The sequence below is a fragment of the Gopherus flavomarginatus genome, chromosome 9 (genome assembly GCF_025201925.1).
Source record: "Gopherus flavomarginatus isolate rGopFla2 chromosome 9, rGopFla2.mat.asm, whole genome shotgun sequence".
Lineage (NCBI taxonomy): Eukaryota > Metazoa > Chordata > Testudines > Testudinidae > Gopherus > Gopherus flavomarginatus.
Window position 1 is genome coordinate 63,515,367 of NC_066625.1, and position 25,115 is coordinate 63,540,481.

Here is a 25,115-nt window from a genome sequence, read left to right on the forward strand (position 1 = left end):
AGGGACACCTGTGGGAGGTCCACCGAAGCTGCCGGACCAGCAAGCAGCAGAGCACCCCCCACGGCATGCCGCCGTGCTTGGGGCGGCGAAATGGCTAGAGCTGGCCCTGGGGGGAACCCAGACCCACCCTCTACTCCAGGTTCCAGCCCAGAGCCCTGTGGATTGTCGCTGTCTATAGTGCCTCCTGTAACAGCTTCATGACAGCTACAACTCCCTGGGCTACTTCCGCATGGCCTCCTCCAAACACCTTCTTTATCCTCACCACAGGACCTTCCTCCTTGTGTCTGATAATGCTTGATTGTCTGATAATTCCTCAATCCTCCAGTAGCACACCCTCTCAGTCTCAACTCCTTGCGCCTCTTGCTCCCAGCTCCTCACACGCACTTCCTCTCTTCTGGCTCCTCCCCACCTGACTGGAGTGAGCTCCTTTTTAAACTCAGGTGCCCTGATTAGCCTGCCTTGATTGATTAGAACACCTGCAGCCAATGTAGCTATCTCCACTGCCTTCTAGAAAGATCTTAATTGGCCCCAGGTGCCTTAATTAACCTGGAGCAACTGCCATTTGGTTACCATGGTACTAGGGATTTGTTTAGCCTGGGGCTAACATTACTGTAGCCATCTGGCCTTGCCCCATCACAAAAGCCTGTAGTCTTTTTCTGGCTGGTAATAGGACATTTCCTTGTTGGCAAAATGCATCAGATCTGGAACCTTGAATGCTAATCTCCACTGCTTCACTGTAACTTTGTCTGCACTATGCCACTGCTAACACCTGCTCTGAGCAAATCTAATTGACATGGTGTTAAAAATAGCTCTGGCCATGAGAACGTTGTCAACACTTGGGCCCCTACCTTTGCTAATATCTGTGTAGTTGTTAGCAATGACAGGAAATTTTTAGAAAATGTCCGTAATGTAAAGGCCTGAGTTGGAGACTTATTCCAGTCCGTTGAAAAGTAGAGGTAGTTCAAGGGACTCGTGCTAAGGAAATCTATATTGAGGATATTTGCTGGCTTGAGTGCTAATGGAAGAATGTACGTGTTTGACTATCATAATAACTTTGTGATTCTATAATAATCAGACTTGATTAAGTTAATTAGATTTCTGGTACCTGGGATAGAATTTTTTTTTTTTTTAAACTTGGGTCTTAAAAGGTTTGAGTCCCTTTGCCCTGGCCAATCAAGCTCTGTGTTTTATATCCCAAGTAAGTCCCAAAATAATCTAAATTGTGTTTGTGTGGTTATTAAACTTATTTCTTATACTACCTTAGATGAGCTATAGTTAAGGTTGGAAGGATTAGAGTTTTATTGGTAAATGTCAATAAACTTTGATTTCACCATATACTCACAAACCAACGTAAAATATTTCTAGCAGTGATGATAAAAATTTAGATATGCAAATTAAGAAAAATGCTGCTTGAGAATTTATTAGACTTTGATTTAAAGATATTTACTTTGTGCATAGTTTTATTTATAATATAAACAAACCCCAAATTATTAGCCAGCATGGTTAGGTTTTCCACAGACAAATAAGCAAGCATGTTTATTTGATTTTTAATTAATCAATACAGTAGAACCTCAGAGTTACGAACACCAGAGTTACAAACTGATCAGTCAACCACACATCTCATTTGTAACTGGAAGTACACAATCCAGACAGCAGCTGAGACAAAAAATAAAACCCCCAAATACAGTATATTACAGTGTTAAACATAAATTACTAAAAAAAGTTGAGGGAAAGCAGCATTTTTCTTCTGCATAATAAAGTTTCAAAGCTGTGTTAAGTCAATGTTCAGTTGAAAACTTTTGAAAGAACCACCATAACATTTTGTTCAGAGTTACGAACATTTCACAGTTATGAATAACCTCCATTCCCGAGGTGTTCATAACTCTGAGATTCTACTGTATGAATTTACTGTTTGACCTTTCAACAAACCAGGGAAGAATTAATATAAAAGAGGCACATTTAGTTTAAATTCATAGAGGAATGATGGATTAGTTTGCCCATTTGTAAAATAACCATTTTTTTGTATATTTTAAATTATCATTTATTTAACTGGTTCTTAGTAATAATACCTAGACTACTGCATGAATAAAAGAGTGTGTATGTATGTGCGTGCACCCCCCCAAGGAATATATAAATATAATATAATATATACATTTGTTACTCATACAGGTATTATCACTAAGAACTAATGAAACAGTACATTAAATGAGCTCGATAGAAGTAGAGAGATTTTTTTCAGAAAGTGACTTAAAATTTGTACTTTACTAGCTTACCTCTTTATTCAAAACTGCCTTTAATACTAATACTATTATGTGACACATGGCTCATGCTAAAAGTTACTCTTGCTATCATGATATAAGCTTTTTTTCCTTTTCAGTTTAAGAATTTTCAGAGCAAGGAGCTTAATGTTTGTAAAGCACTGAGCACGCTTTCAGTTATCTACAAATAAAATTGAACAGCTTGAAATAAATTAGTTTGAGTTGTTATCAACCAAGTTAACAAAACTATTAGTTAGGTACATGTTTTAAAAACTTATTTATATCACAGTAACTTTCACCTTTCTCCCTATTTTTTCATAGCTTTAAAGATTCATTTGAAATTTGTTTTAATGGTTGGTAAAATCAGACTTGTGTCTTATCATTTTTGAAAATGCTACTCATAGCCTCTTAGAACCATTTCCCGCTTGACTTTCTAATACTAATGTCATTTGCAAGCAGGATTTGACCCATATCTGGAAGATAAAACAAAGTGAAATGTTCCTCACCAAAGGGCTTGCCAGCAGTCCTCCAGGGTTTGATGGAGTCTATGACTTTGATGTAGCTGAGTTGTTTTCTGTCCATTACAGGACCACAACCTGCAGAAGGGAAATACAATTTCTTAGCACATTTTTTTGTACTAATTACTAAGTACCCAGTCCTGCAAGCTTTACTCATGTGATTAGTACTAGTGACTGTACTGGGACTCCTTCTATGTATAAGGGTTGCAGAATTGGACCCAAATATTTATTTCCTACTAATTTTATATAAATGTTGATGTAAGCAATACGAAAGAGAGAAAATGTTCCTACAGAGGGAAATGATGCATATTGTCTTTCATTTGGTTTTCTAGTGTTGGAAAACAGATGAGATAGCAAACATGGTAGAATTTGGTTTAATTTAAAAACAAAATGTTCATTTGATCTTCTGCTGAGATTTTGTACAGTAAGTCAAGGTTTAATCAAAAGTTGATGATTTTTTACCTGAAGTGGAAACGAGGTTAGACTGCATGACTTGGGCTTGGATGTTCTTTGTATTTGTCCCATTTTGGTTCATCAGAAAGTTTCTCCTCCCCTAGAGCACACAAATAATTAAAACCTCATTTTGGAGCCTGATTCAGTTCTAGTGACTTCAACAGGGTCAGGATTCAACTGTGAGTCCCCAAGACAGTAAGAAATATTTGTGCTTTTAGGAGAAAAGCATACTTACTAGATCAGTAAGATACATATTTAATTTGTTGTCCATCTTATGATCTGAAAAGGCTGTTGGTATAGAAATTAAAGATAGTCTCTGAAAGTAAGAAAAATAAAATAAAAAAGATTAATAATCAAATAATGCTACAGGCTCAATTATTTTCTGTAAAATAGTTCACACACACGCTATTTCAAATATATTTTAATTTTTGTGCATAACAAAGTACTTATTTATATTCATAGATAAATATTTGAAAAAAACACAGTATTTTAATACATACTGATTCTAATATAAATTTGAGCATCAACCTATTTTATTATAAACTAAATTGTACCAAATTTCATCAAAAGAAATAAAGTTACTCACCCAGCACAGAAGGACATGATGTAATCAGCCTAGGTGTTGGCTTGAGACTGGGTTTTATCTGATTTCTGTACTAGTTTCAAGTAATGACTTCACAATGTGGTTAACATGGAGTCTGTGACCTTATGATGTGTGAAGCAGCAGTATCATCATTTGATACTTCAAACTGAGTTGCTGTATTGTAAGAGTTATTACTGATTAAAAGCTGTCTTAAAAAGAGGTTATTAGCACAGAGGTGCACTAATTAACTAAGTAGATCATTGATATAAAAAGGAAGGAAGAGTTAGGTTTGGAAATATGTGTTCCTAGGAATAGGCACAAAAGGGACTGTAGTAAGTAGAGGCCCTGAGATATAAACCTTGGTATCAAAGGCCAGGTATGAGGCCTGAACTAAAGTAATGGTCAAGACTTTGCTAACATAAAGCAAAGTTAAGCTGTGAGCCAGAGGCAGGCCCTGCCCACAGAAGCTGGCAAGAAAAGGGCTGATGCTGCATAAACATATATCCACATAGTGTATTGAAGCATAAACACGGTACCAGAACACTCTATCGCAGGGGAGTGAATAAAAAAGAATTTCAAAGTAAAAAACTGAAGTTAAGCACGTTAACACCCTAGAATTGATGCATTAACACATGGAGCTGCCTGGAAACAGTTAACTGCAGCAAAAAAGGGCACTCCCACTATCCATTTGGCATGCACACAAAAGCAACAGACACTGGGGGAACAAATTCAGGTTTTACAAGTGCAGGTAACTACCCTCAATCTCCTCTCAGAACCAGGATAAAAACCAGGGGCGCAATTCGCAACTGTGCAGGTTCCCAATTGCTTTGACCCACGGAACCACACTCGGTGCTCATATCTGAAAATAGAACCTTCTTTCTCAAATATTTTTACATACTGCTTAAGTTTTGTCTTTTATATGTTTTCTCAGTTTGCTAGACTTGCTGCTGCTGCCTGTACTTTCAAATGCCTTGATGGAGTTAATCTCTCTTGGCTCAGGTCTCACTACCTTCCTAGCTTGCTCTTCACCCTCCCTTTTCCCCCCGCCTCTCCTCACTTCTGCTCTCTCTTTGTTTCAAAAGTTAAAAGCTACAGTTTTTACAGAAACCTCCACAAGATAAAATAATTGAAAACAGAACAAAACAAGAAACAAAAAGAAAAAAAGGTAAAAACTTTAAATCCAGTATATTAATTATTTTATTCCTTCAGGAATGCAACAGCTGGAATTATTCCTAACTTTCTTGAAGATATGGTTGCCAAGCAACAGAAATGCACTCTCTGCTTCTAATCCTAACCACTAACTAACATTTGAAACATGGGTTTTTCTTATTTCCATATAGCAGAGTTTTAAAATAATGTTAAACATAAAGTAAGGCAAAATTCCTTGTTACCAAATTAATACAATACATTTGGCAAATAATATATTTTTATCAAATTTATGTTTCAAGTTTTAAATAAGGTAATAATTTGTTTATTCAAATGTTTAACTCTTTTTATTGTTGGTGGTGTTATTTTGTATAGTTATGAATAGAATTCTGGCACCATTTGTTTTTAATTGTATGTTTGTCCTGTATGTCATGTGTGTGTCTTGTGTCTATGTTGTGTGTGTCACGTGACTATTTTTTAAAATTATTTTTATTTTGTTGCAACAAAAGTCAATTTTATACTCTTTTAAAAAATATAAGTATATGTGGTACCATACTATTTTAAAATCATGATTGGGGTATAATCATATTATTAACACCAATTTTTTGTGCAAAGTTCAAAAAGGTTTCAGTTACAAATATATGTACATATATTTCTGCCTCCACAAATAATGCAATTGCAAACAAAAATAATTCTCTTTTATCAATCACAGGGATTTTTTTGTTTTTGTTTTTTAATTTTTTTTTAAATTTGTTATTCAAAAAAAAAATGTAAGGGGAAACTTCAACATTAAGGTAAAGATATTAACAAAATGTCAGTTTCTTGTTTGGGCTTTTTATAAACTTGTTTGCACTTTTAAATATAGTCATAAGAATGTCATAACCAAAATGTTTTAAAATAACAATTTATGTATAAAGCTAACCAAATAATTTCAACAGGTTTCCACCTTTGGCTCCCAAACATAACAAAGCATCATGAAAGTATACCCTCAAATACCCTCAAAGTATTTGCATATATCTGTATTTAAAATTTATTTTGGTTTAATTTTATAGTTGGTTTAATTTTATATGCTTTTCTTATGTTATGTTAATGGGAAGCAATGGTTGTTAAGGTTTGTGCTTCTAAACAGTTAACAAAAGTGAAATTGGTATCACAAGCAAATTAACTCTGAAAAGCTAGTTAAAATTAGGTTACTAACTCTTTTGCTGATACAAAGTGTTCAGCAAGGGAAAGCAATACACCTTCTCATGGAAGATTGTGAGCATTTATTTTAGCCATTAAGCATTACATTTAGTATGAAATATTAGTAATGCACCCGAACTGAAAATTAAGCTGAGTCCATTGTCAGGGAGCACAATATGTACTGGCTAGCGGCACCTTAGCAGCACCTTGGACTATGTTTGCTGGGGAGCTGGAGACTGTTTCCCTTCGACAATAAACCTGGCCGACGTGCCTTCGTACCTTACTAGAGTCTGTGGTCATTGGGGGTTCCTTTCGGGTCTGCTGTGTCAGCTATCTTCGAAGAGCTGGGATAGCACACAGAGGGAACACATGCACGCAGCCGAGTGATATCAACATTGAACAGAGAAGAGCACCACACCGGTAGCATCTGACAACAGTGACTATAGTACTATGGCAAAAAGAGGAAGAATAGCTTTCCTCCTTAATCCAGGAAAACCCACTAGACCAATTTATTGGGAAATATCACATTTGTGACTCTTCATTTTTAAAAAAAAAACCTGTAGTTGTTTTGTGTCCTCAATTTCCTGCTGCCAGGGCCTATCACAAGTGAACACTCCAAATTATTTCCATCGGTATATTGTATTCTCTCAGCTCCATGCTTACCTTGCATGTTCTACAACACTGGATGCTCAAAGCTTCACCACAGGATCATGTTCTTTGATGCTGTTGACACCATCACACTATGTAGATAGCGTAAGAGTAGTTTTTTTAATGTTAAATAGTTCTTGGCAGAATTTCATCAGCAAATTGTAACTTATTTGCAATATGGTATATTAGTACTCAAGACCATAAAAGGAAATTGATTTATAAGCAAAACACACTTTGCCCTAATTTTGCTTAGCTGAAGTATAGAAATTATAGTGTAGTTAAAACATAAATATGTCAAATTGATCCTTTTAATTAAGGTAATATGTACTCAATGAATCTTCCAGCCATTCAGAAGGGACTAAAGTCTGGGGTTATTTATTGAACAAAACTCCCATTGAATTTAATCATTAGTTCTTAGCAACGTTAAAAAAAAACAACCCCAACACATACTAACTAATGAGACTGATCACTACAGCCTAAGAACTTTCTCCAAAATAACCAAATATAGAATGTGCGGTTGTAGATACAAAAAATCAAATGTCACCCTTAATTATACAATTGTTTTGACTCCCCGTGATATAACAAAACAGTTAATATGCCCATCATATTTAATGGCTGAAGTAAAAGTTATCCAGACAGAAAAAATTAAATAATTTTTAATTCCCATTCTTCAACTGGTATTAAACAAACTTGCTTACAGGCTTTAGTTCCGAGGCCTGAACATTATTTATTTGTAAGTTTGAGCATGTATAAAATATGAATATGGAATGTTGAAGTGTTTGGTAACTTTTGTTTTGGCCTTTTTTGGAACTAGGATGGTAAAATAAGTACATTGACTAAAATAGTCATATTGTGGAATGCTAATGGGACATTACACTGAAATTTTACACTGAAAATAGCAATATGTGCATGCAATTATTACTCTTCAAAGATGGCCATTGAATTGTGAGCAGACCATCTAGCAGGCCAGGGCATTGACAAAGAATGAGTCTACATGGCAGCTCCATAATCTGCATAATCAGGGTTTCCACAAAATATGTTTCTCAACCAAGAAGTATATGGTTGTGGTGAAGTAAGGAAAATGACATGAAATTGGCCTGGATATCTTGTTACCTGGACTCGAAGTAAGTTTAGGACTTTGTTAGCGACCTTGAGACTAGAATCTGGTATCTTTACTCACAAAGAATAGTATCTCAAACCATGAGTAGGCTCAGTGAAGTCTCTGGGACTACTTGTAGAGTGGGGCAATACTTAGTGAGAGTAAACAGAATGTGGCTCTAGCTAATTATGAAATTATATCACCCTTCTTTCATTTCTGTAAGGAAAAGTGACTGCACTTCAGCTTCCTGACAAAAGGTTGTTGCAGTCGAGGATGTTATAGTTTAACCATGTTTTAGCATCTGAAATAAATAGGCCGCTAATCAATGGGCTAGTATTCCCTGCTGACTTTAGTAGTGTTTTTCTAGGATAGTTTTCTGATGAGGTTGTCTGTGAAATAGTCCTTTTTAATGTGTGAATTAAAAAAAGGACCAAGTTACTGGCAGATACTCATTGAGCAGTGAGTGGAACACTTATGATGCTAATTAGTTGTGTTGTTGCATCAAAAAGTTTCAAGCAAAACCACCTGATTCTGAGTTGAGATTTCATATTTAAAGCATCAATGATACACAGGAATAAATTGTACTTTTGAGGCCTGCATACTGAGTGAAACAATGGTACAGCAGCTCTAGTAAGCTTTACTATTTTTACTTGTTTTCTCTGTAAGCATATATTGCCTCCCCACTCAAATAGAGATGAGTTTTTTTGCTAGATAAATGTTTGAGAGGAAACTTGCCTTTTTTTTTAAAAGGTAAAGATACAGCAACTTTAATATCAGTTATGCTACACAAAATGAAGTGAAATTTGTTTTTGTTAGCTATAGATAACTACTTAAAAATGGACTCCAAGCCCAGGGACAGTGACTGCTATTTTTCCTTTTGGATTGTAATAAACACAGTGAGGCTACTGCGTAAAAAACATTATTTCACATGAAAGGGTTACTTTTCAGCCTGGTTGAAAAATGATCATGCTACTGTATTTGACAGAGGTAGGAGCTCACAATTGGAAACTTTAAATTACAGCCTATTGCTAGGCAGAACATGTTTTTTGTAAGAATGGCTATGTTTTGTCAAAACAAGAGTTCATCTAGCCCAGTATCCTGTCTTCTGACAGTGGCCAGTTCTAGAGGCTTTGAAGGGACTAGACAAAACGGGGGCAATTATCAAGTGATCCATCTCCTGTTGTCCGGTGTGAGGCTCTTCTAGCTGGATGTTTAGGGACAGCTTGAGCATGGGCTCATTCCCTGACCATCTTGGTTAATAGGGACTGATGACTCTATCCTCCATGAACTTAATACTTTTTTTTTTTAACCCAGTTTTGGCCATCCCACGGCAATGAGTTTCACAGGCTGACTGGGCTTTCTGTGAAGTACTTTTGTTTGCCTTAAACCTGTTATCTATTAATTTCATTAGGTAACCCCTGGTTCTTATGGTATGTGAAGGAGGTAAGTCACTTTCCTATGCATTTTCTCACCCTCATTCATGATTTTATAGTCATTTATCATATGCCCCCTTGCTTATACCAACTATGTGGCACCTCAGAAAAGCTGTGCTATTCTCTAAGATTTCCTACTAAAGAGCATATCAACTCAAATCCAGCCAACTGGGCTATGAGTAGTTTGACAAATTTAGGATTTTAAACAACTCCATTCACAGGACCCCTTCCCCAAGCTTCCTCCCCACCCACTTCATGGATGAGGTATGTTATTCTCAGATAAACAAATAGACCTCTATGCTAGTGTATTAATTTATATCAGCCTCAAAGGGACCACCACGACAAGTTGTTTGTGTAGGTACAGCTAATTTACTCCCTTTTGCTAGAGATGAGAAGAAACTGTTTCTCTATGAAGCCACCACCAATAGCCAACTTGTTTGCCTAATTTGACTACCTAGTCCTCAAACTTAATTTTCATCTCAATTGCTCATGTGTTCTTTAGTGAAGCCTGATTTTCTTCAGTTCCCTGTTCTACTGGGTTAGCCAACAGTCCCAATTTTTTAAAATCGGGTAAATAACAATATCTCCAAGATGGTTTCTGCTGTTATGGGGACATTTTCTGTAGGATGAAGTTTAGATCTAGAGGCACATTACCCTGCTTTACAGGAAGAGTGAGCTATGGCAGCTTTTTAGGAATACATGCACTGCCCCAGATGAAGTGATTAATCTAATCTGGACTTCTGCCAGCTGCAATGGCTTTTTAAAAAAGTGAACACTGTGTGCTCATACCTGTGCAATCCTGAGGAAATGGTTGAGGTATTGATATGTACTTAGGCAAAGCAAAACAAAACATGCACACCAACTGTCTTCAAATATGGTGAATGCTTATGGCTTTGCTGTCTGGACTCTTTTTGAAGATAGAAATTTCTGATAGCCATGTTATTAATGAGGTAAACTTAGGGCTTGTACAAACCAGTGCTTACTTCAATATAATGTAAGTCACTCACAGGTGTGGAAAAGAAACATAAGTTACACAGATCTAAGCACCAGTGTGGAAAGAGCTGTTGGCGGGAGAAGCTGTCCCACTGACATAGCTACAGCTGCTTGGGCAGATGGAGTGATGCTGACAGGAGAGCTCTCTTCTGTCAGCATGGAGTGTCTGCACTAGCAGTGCTACAGTGGCACAGCTACATCAGTACAGCGGCACCAATGTAGAGATTTTAGTGTAGACTAGCCCTTAGGTTGCCTATATACATTAATGTAAGGTCTAGCTTACATGCAGGATTCACTCTAAACTGCACTGGTCATTTGACATTGTAGTAGGGTGGACCCCCGCTCCTGCCCTGAAGGGGTTAAAAACAGCCCTGGGAAGGGGCTGTGGCTGGAGAAAGCAGCCTTTAGGCTGGGGCAAGAAGCCTGGGCTGATTGGGGAAAGGTGGCTCAGCTGTGGCCATGCGCCAATCAGGCCCAGCTGGCCCCTATAAGAGGCTGTGAGCCCAAAGCAGTCTCTCTCTAGCTATAGAGGGAGATGGGCCTGGCTGCAGGGAGCTGGACATAAGGTACCTGAATGAAGCGGGGCTGGGGAAAGGCAGAGGAGCTGGGGAGCTCTAGCCTGGAAAGCCCCAGACTGCAGCCTAGCTTTGCGCTAACAGGTACTGGGGGTTGCAGAGGGCAGCCCAGGGGTAGGCCAAGGCAGCAGGTCCAAACCCAACCTTGCCTGTGATGAGTAGGCTGATACTGCAGTCTGCACCAGGGTGTGGGGCTAGACAATGACTGGCAGTAGCCATATACTGAGGCAAGGTGGGGGTTCCCTGGGGAGGGGGACCCTGAGAGAAAGGAGGTTACTGCCAGGGGCAGCACCCATGTAAAAGGGCACTGGGTCCAGGGGGAGAGACTGGGGCCAGAGGACAGGTGGATCACTGGCCTGCAGAGGGCGCTCCAGGCTGGAAATTGAGCTAATTCCTGGAAGATACCAGCAGGAGGTACCGCAGGGGTGAGTCCGGCCTGTCTACAGACACACACATGATGTCCTCACACAATAGATAGAGCAAGTCATGTGAAACTTGAAACCTAAACCTGGGCCAGACAGGGTTGGAAGATGAAGGTATTCCATATTCCAAAGAAAACTGTTCAGCCTACTTTATAGGAAACACTTATTTAAACAATTTGGTTTAGACAGTAACACACTTTAGAACCTTTAGTTTTTATCTGATAATTTTGAACATTAGAATCTGATACCTAGAAAACAGATTTCATTGCTCAGCATTTTTTATTCACATCACAGAAAACACAGTTTGGTCCTATTATATAGCATCTTTGGAAGTTTAAGCAAAGAAGTGTAGCAAAGTGTCTGACATGACATTACAGCTTAGTGTTCCTTTCCACAAACTGAAAATACGAAGCCTTCAAACCTCTTAGTAAACAGACTGGAGATGTATTGCTTTGAAATGCTATCATACTACAGCTAAATATTAAGTGTTTACACATTGCTGTTCAGAATCATAGGTTTGCACAAAAATGCAGTTACATAAATTGTTTTAAATACCTGGCATAAAAAAATTTCAATTTTCAGCTCTTTTAAACAAAAAAATAATGCAGATTAAGTGCAAATACAAATGAGTCTCTACATGAATACAAAACCTTTAAAAATTAAATACTGACTTCATTCAGTCACTTAAGTGCTAGTCTTTTTACCAGGCTTGAACAAAGATAAATTGATTTGTGAAACTCGTTTAAAAAAAACCCCCAAGATTTATTCATTCTTCATAGGTTTACTCCTTTCACATCCATTATGGAATCCCTTAGTACCATCAGGACCTTTGGGTAACCGCAACACTCCGACAGGTAACCCATCTGCATTTTGTATTTTCCGGGCGAACACTGGGCTACTTACTGGACTTTTTTCTTGTGTTACAGTTTGAGCTTGTCGTCTTCTCTGAACCCATGGGCTACTAGAAGGTGTAATACTGCTATCTGAAGAGTAATCTGCACATTTCTGTGAGATTTCAGGGCTAGTGCTAGGGTTAAGTTTGCCATCTTCAGCAAGCGGAGACTTCCTGGACACTTTGCGCAGAGAAGATGGGCTATTCCAGGGGCTTGACCTAGGTGAAACATTAGGGCTCAGGTGGTTGTTCTGATAGGTGGTAGGGCTCAACTTGTTAGAAGTATTTGTCTTGCGTCCAGACAGTGGAGATGTAGGATTGCTCTCTGGATCAGAAGAGCTGTTTGCTGATGATTCATCCCCAACATACTGAAGTTCCTCAACCCTTTTATTCAGGGATCTATTTTTGTTGAGAGACTTGCTGGGATCTTCATCATGGTTCTTATCTTTCACAACCTTTTTCTTTGGAGGCTTCATACCTATCAGGATAACTTTCATGCCAATTTCATTATTCTTTTCAATACACATGATTTCATGAGCTTTAATTGCTGCATCTACTTCTTCAAACTCTACTATGGCACATTCCTTTGTTCCAACTTGGTTGTATCGATTACTGAATCTCTTGACATCAGGTGGAAGATCCTTACCAGGTTTGAGAATGCGAACTGATGAGATTACACCAAAAGTAACGAAGGTCTTGAGAAGATGCTCCATCATCTTTTCTTGCATGCATCCATTTTCTTGATCCTGGCTCAGAACCTGTAGCTCAGATATCAAGTGGATATCATACACAAGCAGCATCTTGCTAGGCAGAGTCTCACTAGCAAACACTGGAACTGGGGTATTTCTTCTAACCTTTCTGCTATCTTCATTCAGCTCAAGAATGTCTGAATACTTCAAGGCATAGGCTGTGATTCTCCAGTCTCTGGTAAGATGTTTTACCTTTAAGAAAAGAGTTACACTTTAATGCAGCTCACTAAAACCACCAGAACTATACTGAGGCTGTCACTGTGAGCATCGGTAAGATGTTGTGAATCTCCTGTTCCTTTTACATGATTGAGATCAGAGTCATCAACTGCAGACTTAACCAGCCTAAACAAGTCGTCATTTTTGTGGCTATTATATGTCTCCAAGAGTTCTTAGAATCTTTCTACTCCCATCTCATCCTAAAGGCATGGTCATGCTGCATATTCAACAGTTGCTTTGCCTGGTGCCTCAAATTCTAAACAGGTAGGCTCCCCTTCTGTCCCATTAATGTATTTTTGTGCTTAATTAAAAAAAAAACAATTAAACAGAGTCCCTATCCTCTAATAGTTAAATAAGCACTTCCATAGTGCCTGTCAGAGAATTATAGGCAAAATATCAGGCCTGGGACCCACAAGTCCTGACTCTCAGGGCACTATAGCTATTGGACCAAACTGTACAGCCAAGTTCTTCAGTCTGTATAGGTTAAGACATGAATCTCTAGTCAGAATGGTGTTGGCTCAAAAAAAAACCCTGTCATTTTAAAAGTCTCTCCCCTAACGCTAGGAGTTCCTAAGGGGGCGGGGGGAAAACAGGTTAAGATCTTGCTTGGTAGGAAGGGATGCTTTTTCTAAATTTCTTTCTCCCTTAGGCTTGATGGACGTACACAATTTCTTGGGCAAATCAAGAAGTTTTGTCTTTTGATTATTTATACAACATTTTAGAAGAAAAGAACAAATGTAACAGTAAGATGTTAACTGTATCAACCTTTCATACTGGCCAAAAAAGGCAGTGTACCATATCTGTTCAATAGCTCATTAAGTTGGATAGAGTAGATTTAAAGGCCCTTCAGAAATGAAGCCTACCTTTTTGAAAGACGTGAGTAGCTTAACACTGACATAACCCATCTTATTTCTTCTCACATGCTTTAAGAGGAAAGCATCTTTCTCAAGGTTCTCATCTGAGAAATAATATTCAACCTGTGTTACAAGCTTCTGGATCAGCTCATTATCTGGGGGTTTCCAGTCCTGGTCGAAGTCATCACCATCATTCTCCCCGCCACTAGAACAAGACAATTAGGTCATTTTATAAACTGATCTTAGTCTGGTCATTGCTATCTTACTTTTCATTAGCTTTATCAGTAAAAAGCAAGTTAGCAAACTGCAGATGCTTGTTTAGAGAATGCTGTGCTAGAAATATAAATTTGATTCACTAAACTAAGCAGTGTTAACCCATCCTTCAACTCCAGTGCTGAGTTTTGTTTGGCAATTGATCTTATCAGATTCCATCTCCCCTGTACAAATGTAACAAACATGAATTTGGGGAAAGGAATGGGGAGAACAAGCTGTTAAATTAGAAACTAAGAATACCAATTTAAAGCAGATTGTTTCATCACAACAAACAGTTTACTCCTCTGAACAGAAAATGACAGCTATGCCTATGGGGACAAACATCTAATTTTCACTTGTGACCTAAGCAACCTAAAACAACCAACTCAGAGTGAAACAGCACATGCATTAACTCACAGAACCACATGGGCACCAGAGCAAAAAGCACAGACCTTTTTGTCAAATTATTTGATAAACAATGAGTAGGTTCAGTCAGTTCTCCCCCTGCAGTAGAATGCTTGTTCAGAGAGGGACTCTTTCCAGTTAGCCTAAGAAGCCAAAGTCCTCAGCTAATGGTAAGAGCAGATCTCACAGAACAATGAGTCATGTACTTTAGCATTTCACAAACACTGCACCACAAGTCCAAGTCTTCAGCCAGCTTCTAACAAAATAAGATGGTGCTATGCAAAGCTTATTTATCTATCATTGCTTCCTTTTTCCATCTGAAGCTGCTAAACAAAATTATTGTAGATTTTTTTTCTTGTGAGGACAGTTGCATAACAAGCAATGAGCCAGAAAACAATGTCCTAACAACCTACAGTGCACAAATGTAGTTGATGTTAAAGCTAGGATTCCAACAAGCATTTAAACATTGAACAGGAATAAGATTATATTTTATGCATTTGAAATGTTATTTCCATACCAAACAAAGGCACATATGCTAACCATACAACAGAGAGGCTAGAGCTGACAGTTTCAGATCCAGGGTTTTGGGACAGGATGCATTCTTGTTCAGTGTCCATCTTATTATTTTTGGATGTGTACAAACAAGTAATAATTTAAAGTGCCTTCCCCCTCCCCCCTTGGGACAGACCTTCCAAAGTCTGACTCTCTTTGCCTAAAGTTCTCTAGTTAACATCTAGACAAGACATCTCATCCAAAATAGTAATTCTTAATCCAGGGCACACTTCTCATGGACCTCTGTCCCTCTACCATTCCCAATGCCTGTAATTTGAAGTACAAATCTGGGCGAATGAAGTGACCACATGTCATTGGGGAAAACAGCTCAACCCAACAGTACATTTCTAGAAGTTATATCAAGGTTCACAGAAACTTAATACATGGGATATCCAGGTACAGCTATGTGTCTTATTTATTAAAGATCTGATTTGCAGTGGGGCCTCATCCTGGAATTTACTTGAGTCCATAGCTTCCTGGATACATTTTAAATTTAAATAAAAATGCCTACCCAAAAAGCTGTTAGCACCATAAATCACAATGACAATAAAAATAGATGTATTGATAAATTAACTCAGTCACCCAAGTAATTCAAATCAACAGAAAAGGCCCCTAGAACATCCCCTCTTCCTTCCCCCCAATTTGTATTTGGCTTTTGCAACAAGCCCCAAATATGATCATATTCATGCTATTGTGGACCAGTGGAGGGAACAAGTTCCAATGTCCTGGAGTTTTCACAGGAGGGCCCTTTGTTGGCTGCTCACTCTTAAGGTAAGAGGGAACACTGTGCACTTACTTGCCTGACAGAGCCTATCACTTGCAAATGCAATCTTGAGGAACCACTGTCTGTACCCACCAAGAGATTTAATCACATGAATTTTTGTGGTTTTGTATACAAAGGTTCTACTTGGGTCAGTGGAGTTTGCACACATTACTTACTGCTCACTCAGTGGTGGACACAAAGTCAAGCCCCTAGAATAATATACTGGAACAATTCTAAAAAAGGTCTCCATATTTTAAGACCCTTTCAGCCAGCTAGGTGATATTGGAAGTACAATTGAAAAGGGCAGGGGGAAGAGAGAGAGAGAGAGAGAGAATTCTTGTTTGAAAGCTAGGTCTTAAGCAGGTGGCCATGAGGATAATAAACAAAATTTTGTGTCCTTTTAGTAGTTACTTTTAGATAGGGCAGCAGAGGGGCATGGAAAGGAAAACTTATTAGCATCCTAGTCCAAAGAATTGACTCACTTTGTCACTAAAAATATAGAAAGTTATTTCATTTAATTAGAATGTGGATTTTTAACTATCCATATCTTCACTTGGCTACCACTTTGGAATTATTTTAACCTTAAATTTAAGTACAAAACATAGCTATCAAGGTTTTATGAAGCAATTTTATTAGCATGGACATTAATCTTAACTCAGTAGTTGCAAATGTGGGAAGAGCCTCATGCTTCAAAGAAAATCTTTTAATGTACAAAGGTCAGTACCACCCCCACAATATCAAAAACCTGAATTCATGCTAACTGGTCCCATTTTCCCTCAGGTATAAGGTATATGATAGAAACAGGATACCTCATTTCCTGATGCATTGGTCTGAGCTATACTGCACTGCTAGTTCTACCCACCTCAAATGCCAGATGCCTTTTCAATTCAGTTTGACAAGCCTGTTTCACTTAGCACATTAAGTTTACAAGGTTTAGAATTTTTAGCTCTAATTTTCTATAATACTGAACGTTGGCATTTCTATTTACAACCAGCTTCCTGCACTTGCTCTAGCTCTGGTGATCATAACCTGAAGAAATCACCATTTTCATAATACCAAAAAAATAAAATATTTAAAGGTTCAGGAATCAATGTTAGAAGGTCAGGAGGATTTTATGTGAGACACAAGTGTCTTAATAGATGTATAATGTCTACAACTTGCACTGAGTGTTTCTCTTTCTTTGAATTATCTGCTTGGGTAGAATGAAAAACAAACTTAGTTAGGTTGTGACTCATCTGGAGATTACTCATACAGGAAACCAAATGCATCTGTGCACTGCGGGTAGAATGTGTCCTCTGGATATCAAAACTCATAGGACTATCAATATTAAGCTGCTTGGATACATTCTAACCTTTTGAAAAACCTCAGTGAAATCTCATTTGAAAGTGACACTGCACTACAGTAATAAGCTGTGTATGATAACAGCAAAATTAAAAGGACTGAACTGGGGTGCCACTACTTTAGTCACTGAAGACTAAGAGTTTGGTATCTATTTAAATGGATTCAAGATTGGGCTCCAAGTAGTGGGAGCAGCACTAATTACTGCCTTGCAAGTTGTAAAACTTTCCTTTCTAAAGCACTGTTTTAGACAGTCATATCATCACAAAAATTCACCTTTCAGGCTGAAGATTTCCAGCCTTAGTCTGTGCCTCATTTTTAAATTTGAGCAAAACCAAATAAGCTGTTTTTGCGTAAGGGGAGGAAAACATTAGAAAATGTGTAACATTTTTAAACTACCCATCAGACAAAATAGCCAAGGATTGAATATTGCAATTTGCGTGGAAATAGTCTGCAATGAGGTGTTCTCTGCCTTGACCCAGAGGAAATTGGTTTTCAGTTGCTACGTTACAAGATCCTCAAATTGCAAACTGAAAGTGCTGTGATGATTTGGAGAATCTGTCTATACAATTTATGATTCTGGTTGATGTGAAGCAGTTCTTAGGAAAACTGCTGTATCATGCAATGCGTCGGTCTATGGGTACGTCTACGCTACAGGGTCTACACTGGCATAGCTACCTACCTGTAGCAAAGCTGACAACCTCATAGCCTAGACACAGCCTACACTGATGGAAGGGGTTTTTCTATCAGTGCAGGAACACAACCTTCCCGAACAATGGTAGCTATATCAACGGAAGCATTCTTCCATCTGCACAGCTGCAGCTACACCTGGGGTTAGATTGGCATAGGTTTGTCAGTCAGGGTTTGGAGTTTTCACACCCTCTGACCAGCATAGTTATGTTAACCTAACTTAAGCATAGAACAGGCTTAAGAGTATTGCCATAGGCCCACAAGGCTTGTTGCATGTCCCTCCCAGACAAGAGACAATGTGGATCATTAGAACTCAGTGGAAACACCTGAATGACAATGGGTTGGCTGAGGCTAGTAGAAACTCTTCTTACATGTCTGCAGGGTTCTGGCACTTGGAGACTGTAAAGTTCCCAAACAGGGCAAAAGCCTGGTCTACACTTAATTTAGATTGATGTAGCTACATCACTCTGGGGCTACAAAAAATTCACCCTCCTGTGTACTGTAGTTAAGCTGACCTAGCCCCTGTGTAGATGCAGCTAAGTCAACAGAAGAATTTGTCCATCAGCCCAGCTAAGGCTGCTCAGGGAGATGGATTACCTAGATCTACATAGATAGAAAGACAACTTATGTCCATATAGGAAGCCTTTATGCCATAGTCCTGCAGTGGGACAGGTACAGTGCTGCCACTTTGCTGCTGTAGCATCCATGGCATAAATGTTTAAAAAGGACTCACGGTAACAAGACTCAGAGCCATACGGTTACCTTTAGGAAGGAGAGGAAGAGATGGGCATATTCTCATGGGTGGCAGTGATTTAGCTGCAGGGCCAAGGACAGAGAAAGCAAGCTGACCTAAAGATTGCAGCAAAAGTCAAAGTAGGGGCTGCAGCAACTATGGGACACCAGCCCCAGGAAAACTCCAGAATGGAGAGAGAACTGACACAGGGAAATTAATGTAGGGTTTCTAATTTTTGTACAAGGCCGCCCAGAGGATTCTGGGGGTCTTTGGCAGCAGGGGAGTCCTTCTGCTCCAGGACCCACCACTGAAGTGCCCTAAAGACCTGTGGTGGGGGCCCCCCACCGCCGAATTACCACTGAAGACCAGGCACTTCGGTGGCGGGTCCCACTTTGGCAGTAATTTGGCAGTGGGGAGGTCTTCCCTGCCACCGAAGACCTGGAGTGGAAGAAGTTCCGGGGGCTCGGGCCTGTGAGTTTTTGCGGGGCCCCCAGAGCGAGTGAAGGACCCTGCCCCAGAGGCCTTGAAATTCTTGTTGGGGCCCCTGTGGGGCCCAGGTCCTGGGGCAAAGTGCCCCACTTGCCCCCCCCCTCCCCCGGGCGGCCCTGTTTTTGTACAGATCTGTGCATTTCTTCTGCAATTAAAGTTTTTGGGTTTTTTTTTTTTTGAATCTTGTGCAATCTGTGTTACATCTATTATATTCCCCCTTGAAAAGGTAAACTGCAGACCCAGAACACTCACATGGTTGGAGTTCTCAAAGAGGGTGAACATTTGTATTATATTAGAATTGAGTGTGATATTGCAATTAAAGACTACAGAAATCAGCACATAGAATGGGCTCAGCCATAGCTTATCTATTTCCTGGTTTTTGAGTGCTTTACTATGCTGTCCAATTTCTCTTAGTATATTAGATGGCACTTAATGACAAACAGCTTTTACACTTGAGTATTCCTTTGTGTATTAAAGTTGTCTTTCTGTTCATCATAGAAATAGAAATGTAACTTGAAAATAATTAAGTTAAAAGTAACTAGATTTCAGGTACTAAACCTGTCTATGGTCCTTGGCCAACTTTTGTGATTCTATTTTTTTTTTTTGAAGTGTTTCATGCAAACAGTAAACAGTCTTTAGAAAGTCAGTCAAATGAATAAACTAAAAGCATATGGCATAGGGCAGATGGACAATGGCATGGATTTAGAGCAGAGAGAGAAGTTCCCTTTCAGCTATAGTAATTTTGGGTGTTGGCATGAACAAAAGTAGATAAATTCAAAGAGTAATATTTTGGTTGGACTGTCTCTTTAAGCCATTCTGTCCTCCATAATCTATTAAATATAGATACTGTCAAGTTACAATAATTATAGAGCATTGAGAGGAACTAATGTCAATGCACATATTTTAAATGTTCATATTTTGCTGCCAGTTAAGTGGTCAGAAGCTTTCAACTGTATTACCAAAAAGCACAAACAACTTGTAACTGATTGCTGAGTTATTAAATTAGTTCTATTTAAATTATGACTCAGTTTTCTCTACACAAGTTAAATAGTTAAGTGGTAATCCTAGATTACATCATTTTAATGGCTAGAGGTTAATCTCCAAGATTACAAACCAGTGCTCAGAAATAACTAACCAGTAATGTGATTACTGTGCTTCTACTTCTAAAGAAATATCAGGTCTTCTAAATCAACATTCCATTCCATTAAGCATCACTCCTAGTGCAAAAGTTATCCAAATCCAAAGCTGTCTGCTTTTTGCAGCTTTCCTGGCACCAAACAGGGATCAGTTATGAGCCTCAATTCCTCTTTTCACTCCATTCCTCTTACCACTGCACAGCACACTTCATTGGGGGGTTGTCAAACATACAGCTAAAGGTAGCATAAAATCCCTCCTTTACCTGTAAAGGGTTAAGAAGCTCAAATAACCTGGTTGGCACCTGACCAAAAGGACCAATAAGGTGAGAAGATACCTTCTCCCCACAGATTTGAAAGTTTCTGGTTTTGTTCTCTTTGTGTGCTCTCTCTGGGTCAGCGAGGAACCAGGGCAGGTAAAATACATCTCCTAAAGCCATACCTGAACTAAGCATCTAAGATTACAAACTGTAAGTAATAGGAAAGAAATGCATTAGATTATCTTTTGTTTTAGCTTGTGAATTTTTCCCTAGGCTAAGAGGGAGGTTTGTTTATTTGGGGGGGGGGGGGGGGGAGGGAGACTTTAAAGTTTTGCCTAGAGGGGAATCCTCTGTGTTTTGAATCTGATTACCCTGTAAAATTACCTTCCATCCTGATTTTACAGAGGTGCTGCTTTTACTTTTTCTTTATTATAAAGTTCTGCTTTTAAGAACCTGATTTTACTGTCCTAAACACTAAAGGGCTGGTCTGTGCCCCCTTGTTAACCTATTTGGTTGGTATATTATTCTCAAGCCTCCCCAGGAAAGGGGGTAAAAGAGCTTTGGGGGATATTTTGGGGAAACAGGAACTCCAAGTGATCCTTTTCCTAAATCTTAGTCTAACTCACTTGGTGGTGGCAGTGATACTGTTCCAAGGACAAGGAAGAATTTGTGCTAGGGAAGTTTTTAACCTAAGATGGCAGAGATAAGCGTAGGGGCTCTTTTATGCGCGTCCCCACATCTGTACCCTAGAGTTCAGAGCGGGGAGGGAACCCTGACAGGGGTCAACAAGAACTGAACTGTGGTCCTTGTTTATTTACAAAACTTGTACTGCCTTAACTATACTAGTATAGTTAAAGTGGCATAATCCAAATGTGGATATAGTTATACCAGTATAAATGCATCCATGCCTGGGGGCTGTAGCAGTATAACTATATTGGGTAAAATATCCCCCACTCTCTCCTTAACCAACAGTTATACTTATAAAAGTGGCTTAGACCAGGTCTTACTCAGTTATGAATTTTAAGTTGTCAGCTCTTATAGTGCCCCTCCGGCCAACAGCATTTCCTTGCCTATTTTTGGCACTATATAGGCCTCCCTGTACATACCAACTTTTCACCACTGCCATCTCCCCACAGTGTATTTGCCTTTGGCTTTCCACTCACACAGACCTGAAGGTGAACTGAACTGAGGACTAGTCTGGGTTTCATTGCAATGCAGAGCCCAACAGTTCCATTAAGATTAACAAGGTGGATCACAAAGGAATCTGTAACAGTGTAAGTAATTTTAATACTGCTCACTATTTAATAAAAATATAAAAACAAGTTTAAATTTATTTACATCATTAGCAGGTTGGCATTTTAGCTAAAAAACTAATCCCATACTATACACATACACACAAATGACAAATACTAAAGTGGAAATGACAGTTTACTAATCTAGGGGAGTTATAACTGCAACATTTAGCCATCTCTTACACATCAAGCATAGTAGTGGTAGCATGTGAAGGAATAAATACAACATATTTCTTCCATCCATGATTAACTGGATTAGCCTACAACTCACACAGGCCTCATCTATAGTAGGGGAAATGTTTTTACAGCATGGTAGCTCACACATTGTAAAATCCTAGTGCAGAAAGGGCAAGTTTGTAGTCTTACAACCAGCTAAATCAAAGTAAACTTTTTTTTGACACAGCATAAAACATACCCACAGACCTTGCCTACAACCACAATGGCATTATCTATCCTGAAAAAAATGAATAGTGTTATTGTCTACACACAAGTTGTATGGGTTTAACCAGACCAGCTCAGTCCCCTTATGTGCACACAGTTATACTGGTATGGCTTACTCCTGTAGGGGAAGAAGAATAAATTATACTGGTATGAAACACTTTAATACTAGTATAACTGTTTCCAAACTGGGGGTGTACTAGTGTAACTATCAGTAAAAAACCTCACATCCTTAACAGATACAGTTATACTAGTTAATCACCACTTAGCCCCAAGTCAATCATGTTTAAAAATGTATTAGCTAGTCACACCATAGCCCTCTCTCCCATTATAAAAAATCTGCACAGACAATACTTCCTAAAAGCAGTCCAATTGTCACAATCGTATAGACAAGTGCATACTGCACTCCATGTTATCAGCAATCCTCAAAAAGATCATTATAGCCACAATACAGGAAGATGACTGTGCCTACCTAAGGCTTCATTATTACAGAACAGGATTTAATGTCAGGACAAGAAACTACTAGCAGACAGAAGCCCTTCTAATTTCCAAAGAAGAGAGTTTTGCTAAGTGCATCCAGCACCCTACCTGGCAGGAATGCCCCAGCTCATTACTACAGCTTTAATCTGAAGTAAAGCCATTGGATTGAGCTGTTTTGAGGCCTTTGATTCATTTATTTCTAGGGTAACTCCTTGCTGAGAATAGCCAGTGCATCACACGCCAGAAAGAGCCTGTGACACTCTAATTGTGCTAATGAACAATTCTGGAAATAGCTTCCAATCTCGGCAGCACACCATGTAGCTCTAGTGTTTTGAGGCAACATTAAGGACTGGATTGGTTCTAATCCTCCTTTCTCCTCCAATCCTGGGTGAACTCTGCCATGTAAACATCACCCACTCGATCAGACTAGCAAAGTCCTCTAGCTCAGAAGGAAATATCTAATCCATGATTTACATGAGAGATTTGCTATGTGAGTACTGCAGAGGGGAAAGGATACAGAGTCACGGCCAGGGATATTTCACCCTCCTAGTGTGCAATAACCTCCCCAGCAAAGAAATGTATTTGCCCTCTCTATTCATGCATTGCAATATATTGGCAAAGGATAATTTGGATCCAGTTTCCAAACTTGTGCATGATTTCCCCCCACATTCCTTATTTAAGTCACTGAAGAGCCCAAGAGCACAGGTTTTGCCACCCAGCAGGAGGGAGAGCTGCATTTCTATGAGTCTATAAGGGTATTAAGTTCCAGGGAAGGTTGTGGAATCCCCATCACTGGAGGTCTTTACAACAGGTTAGACAAACACTTGTCAAAGATGGTCTGGGTTTCCTAGGTCCTCCCTCTGCAGGAGGCTGGATTAACTGACCTCTCCAGGTTCCTCTCTCCCAGCCCTACATTGCTCTGATTGACCCAGAGGGCTGGGAAATGCAATCTGGCCACTAACTGCACCTTTAGAGACGTTTGGCTTTCCCACAATGGTTTTGCATGGGAATCTCTCCGGCAGGGTTCAGAAGGAGACCCCAGCACCTCTGCCGAACGGGGTGGGCGACAGGTCACCTCCTGCAGCTACTGCTCCTCCCCTACCTCGGGTTTCCAGCGCTAGTAAACCCGACCCGACAGTCCAGCCCCCTCCCCGTCGAACTGCCAGATCAGCAGGGGACCCCTCTCTCCCCTGCCTCAGCCCCAAGACAAGCCTCCCGCAGACAGCGCCCCGCCAGAGACGCCTCCAGCCATGCGCGTGTGTCTTGTGGGGCGGGGGCAGCCGTTGCCTGATGCGACTTCCACGCCAAGTTACACCAAGTTTCCTATTGGACAAGCGGCTACTCCCGAACCCTCATTGCATCAGGCGCTGACCGCCCCCTTGCAGCGCTGCTGCTGCCCCCCCTCCCGTGCAGGCCCATCGCGGCGCTCGCACCCCCAGGGGGAGCAGGACCAGGCACCCCACCCAGGTTTAACACCACACGGGGCGGGGCAGCCTCCCAAGCCGCAGGGCCCCGCGCGGCCGGCAGGACGGGTTCCCCTAGGCAGGCACTCACTGCCCCCGCTCGTCCGGGGCTCCCCAGCACAGCTCCCGAACCAGGGGCCGGGCTGGGCGCCGCTCACGTCCCGGGGCAGCGCTGTACCTAGATTTCCCATATCTGCCGGAGTCATCCTCGCTACAGCTGCCCCCGCCCAGCAGGGTCAGACCCGGGGCTCTGCCGTCCTCCTCCTCCTCCTCCGGGATGGCCACACGGATCCGCACCGGGCCGCTCCCCGGCTTCCCCGCGCCTGCCTCCCCGACTCCGACCGGGCTCGGGGCGCCGCCAGGCCCGTCCTCCAGAGGCTCCGGGCTCCGCTTGGCGACCCCAGGCTGCTCCGGATCAGAGCCCTGGGGGCACCCTGGCGGCAGCTCGGCCATGGGGCTCTGGTGCGAAGGGGGCGTCGGTAGCCGGTGCCAGGGCAGAGCCCGCCAGAGGTGGCGGAGCCTAGCGAGCAGCGATGCCCCCGGGCTGCCTGCAGCCGCCGTCTCGTCCCGCCGCTGCCGCCGCGCCTCTGAGCCAGTCAGCGCCGCTGCGGCGCCCCCAGCTCCAGACCCCTCCTGCTCTTGGGCGGCCGGCCCCCGCCTACCTTCGCGGGGAGCCGGGGGGCTGGGCCAGCGCTCCCCCTCCGCCGCTCCCCCGGGCAGCAGAAGGCAGAGGAGGTAGCGGAGCCAGGCGCTGAGCAACGCGTACATGGCCGCCCCGGCTTGAGCCTAGTGTAGGGGAGGAGGCG

The 25,115-nt window shown here is 40.7% G+C and overlaps 2 protein-coding genes across 2 annotated transcripts in view; one reads left to right on the plus strand and one right to left on the minus strand.

The window, feature by feature from the left end:
- Nucleotides 1–25,115, plus strand: part of ADAL (adenosine deaminase like) — a 168,065-nt gene that overhangs the window by 23,478 nt on the left and 119,472 nt on the right. The window lies entirely within an intron of this gene.
- On the minus strand, nt 11,585–24,881 carry LARP6 (La ribonucleoprotein 6, translational regulator). Its single transcript, XM_050967985.1, has 3 exons — nt 24,488–24,881; nt 14,031–14,226; nt 11,585–13,143 (listed from the first exon to the last, which is right to left on the minus strand). The coding sequence occupies exons 1-3, from the start codon at nt 24,760–24,762 to the stop codon at nt 12,073–12,075; spliced, it is 1,542 nt and encodes a 513-aa protein (XP_050823942.1). The 5' UTR covers nt 24,763–24,881; the 3' UTR covers nt 11,585–12,072.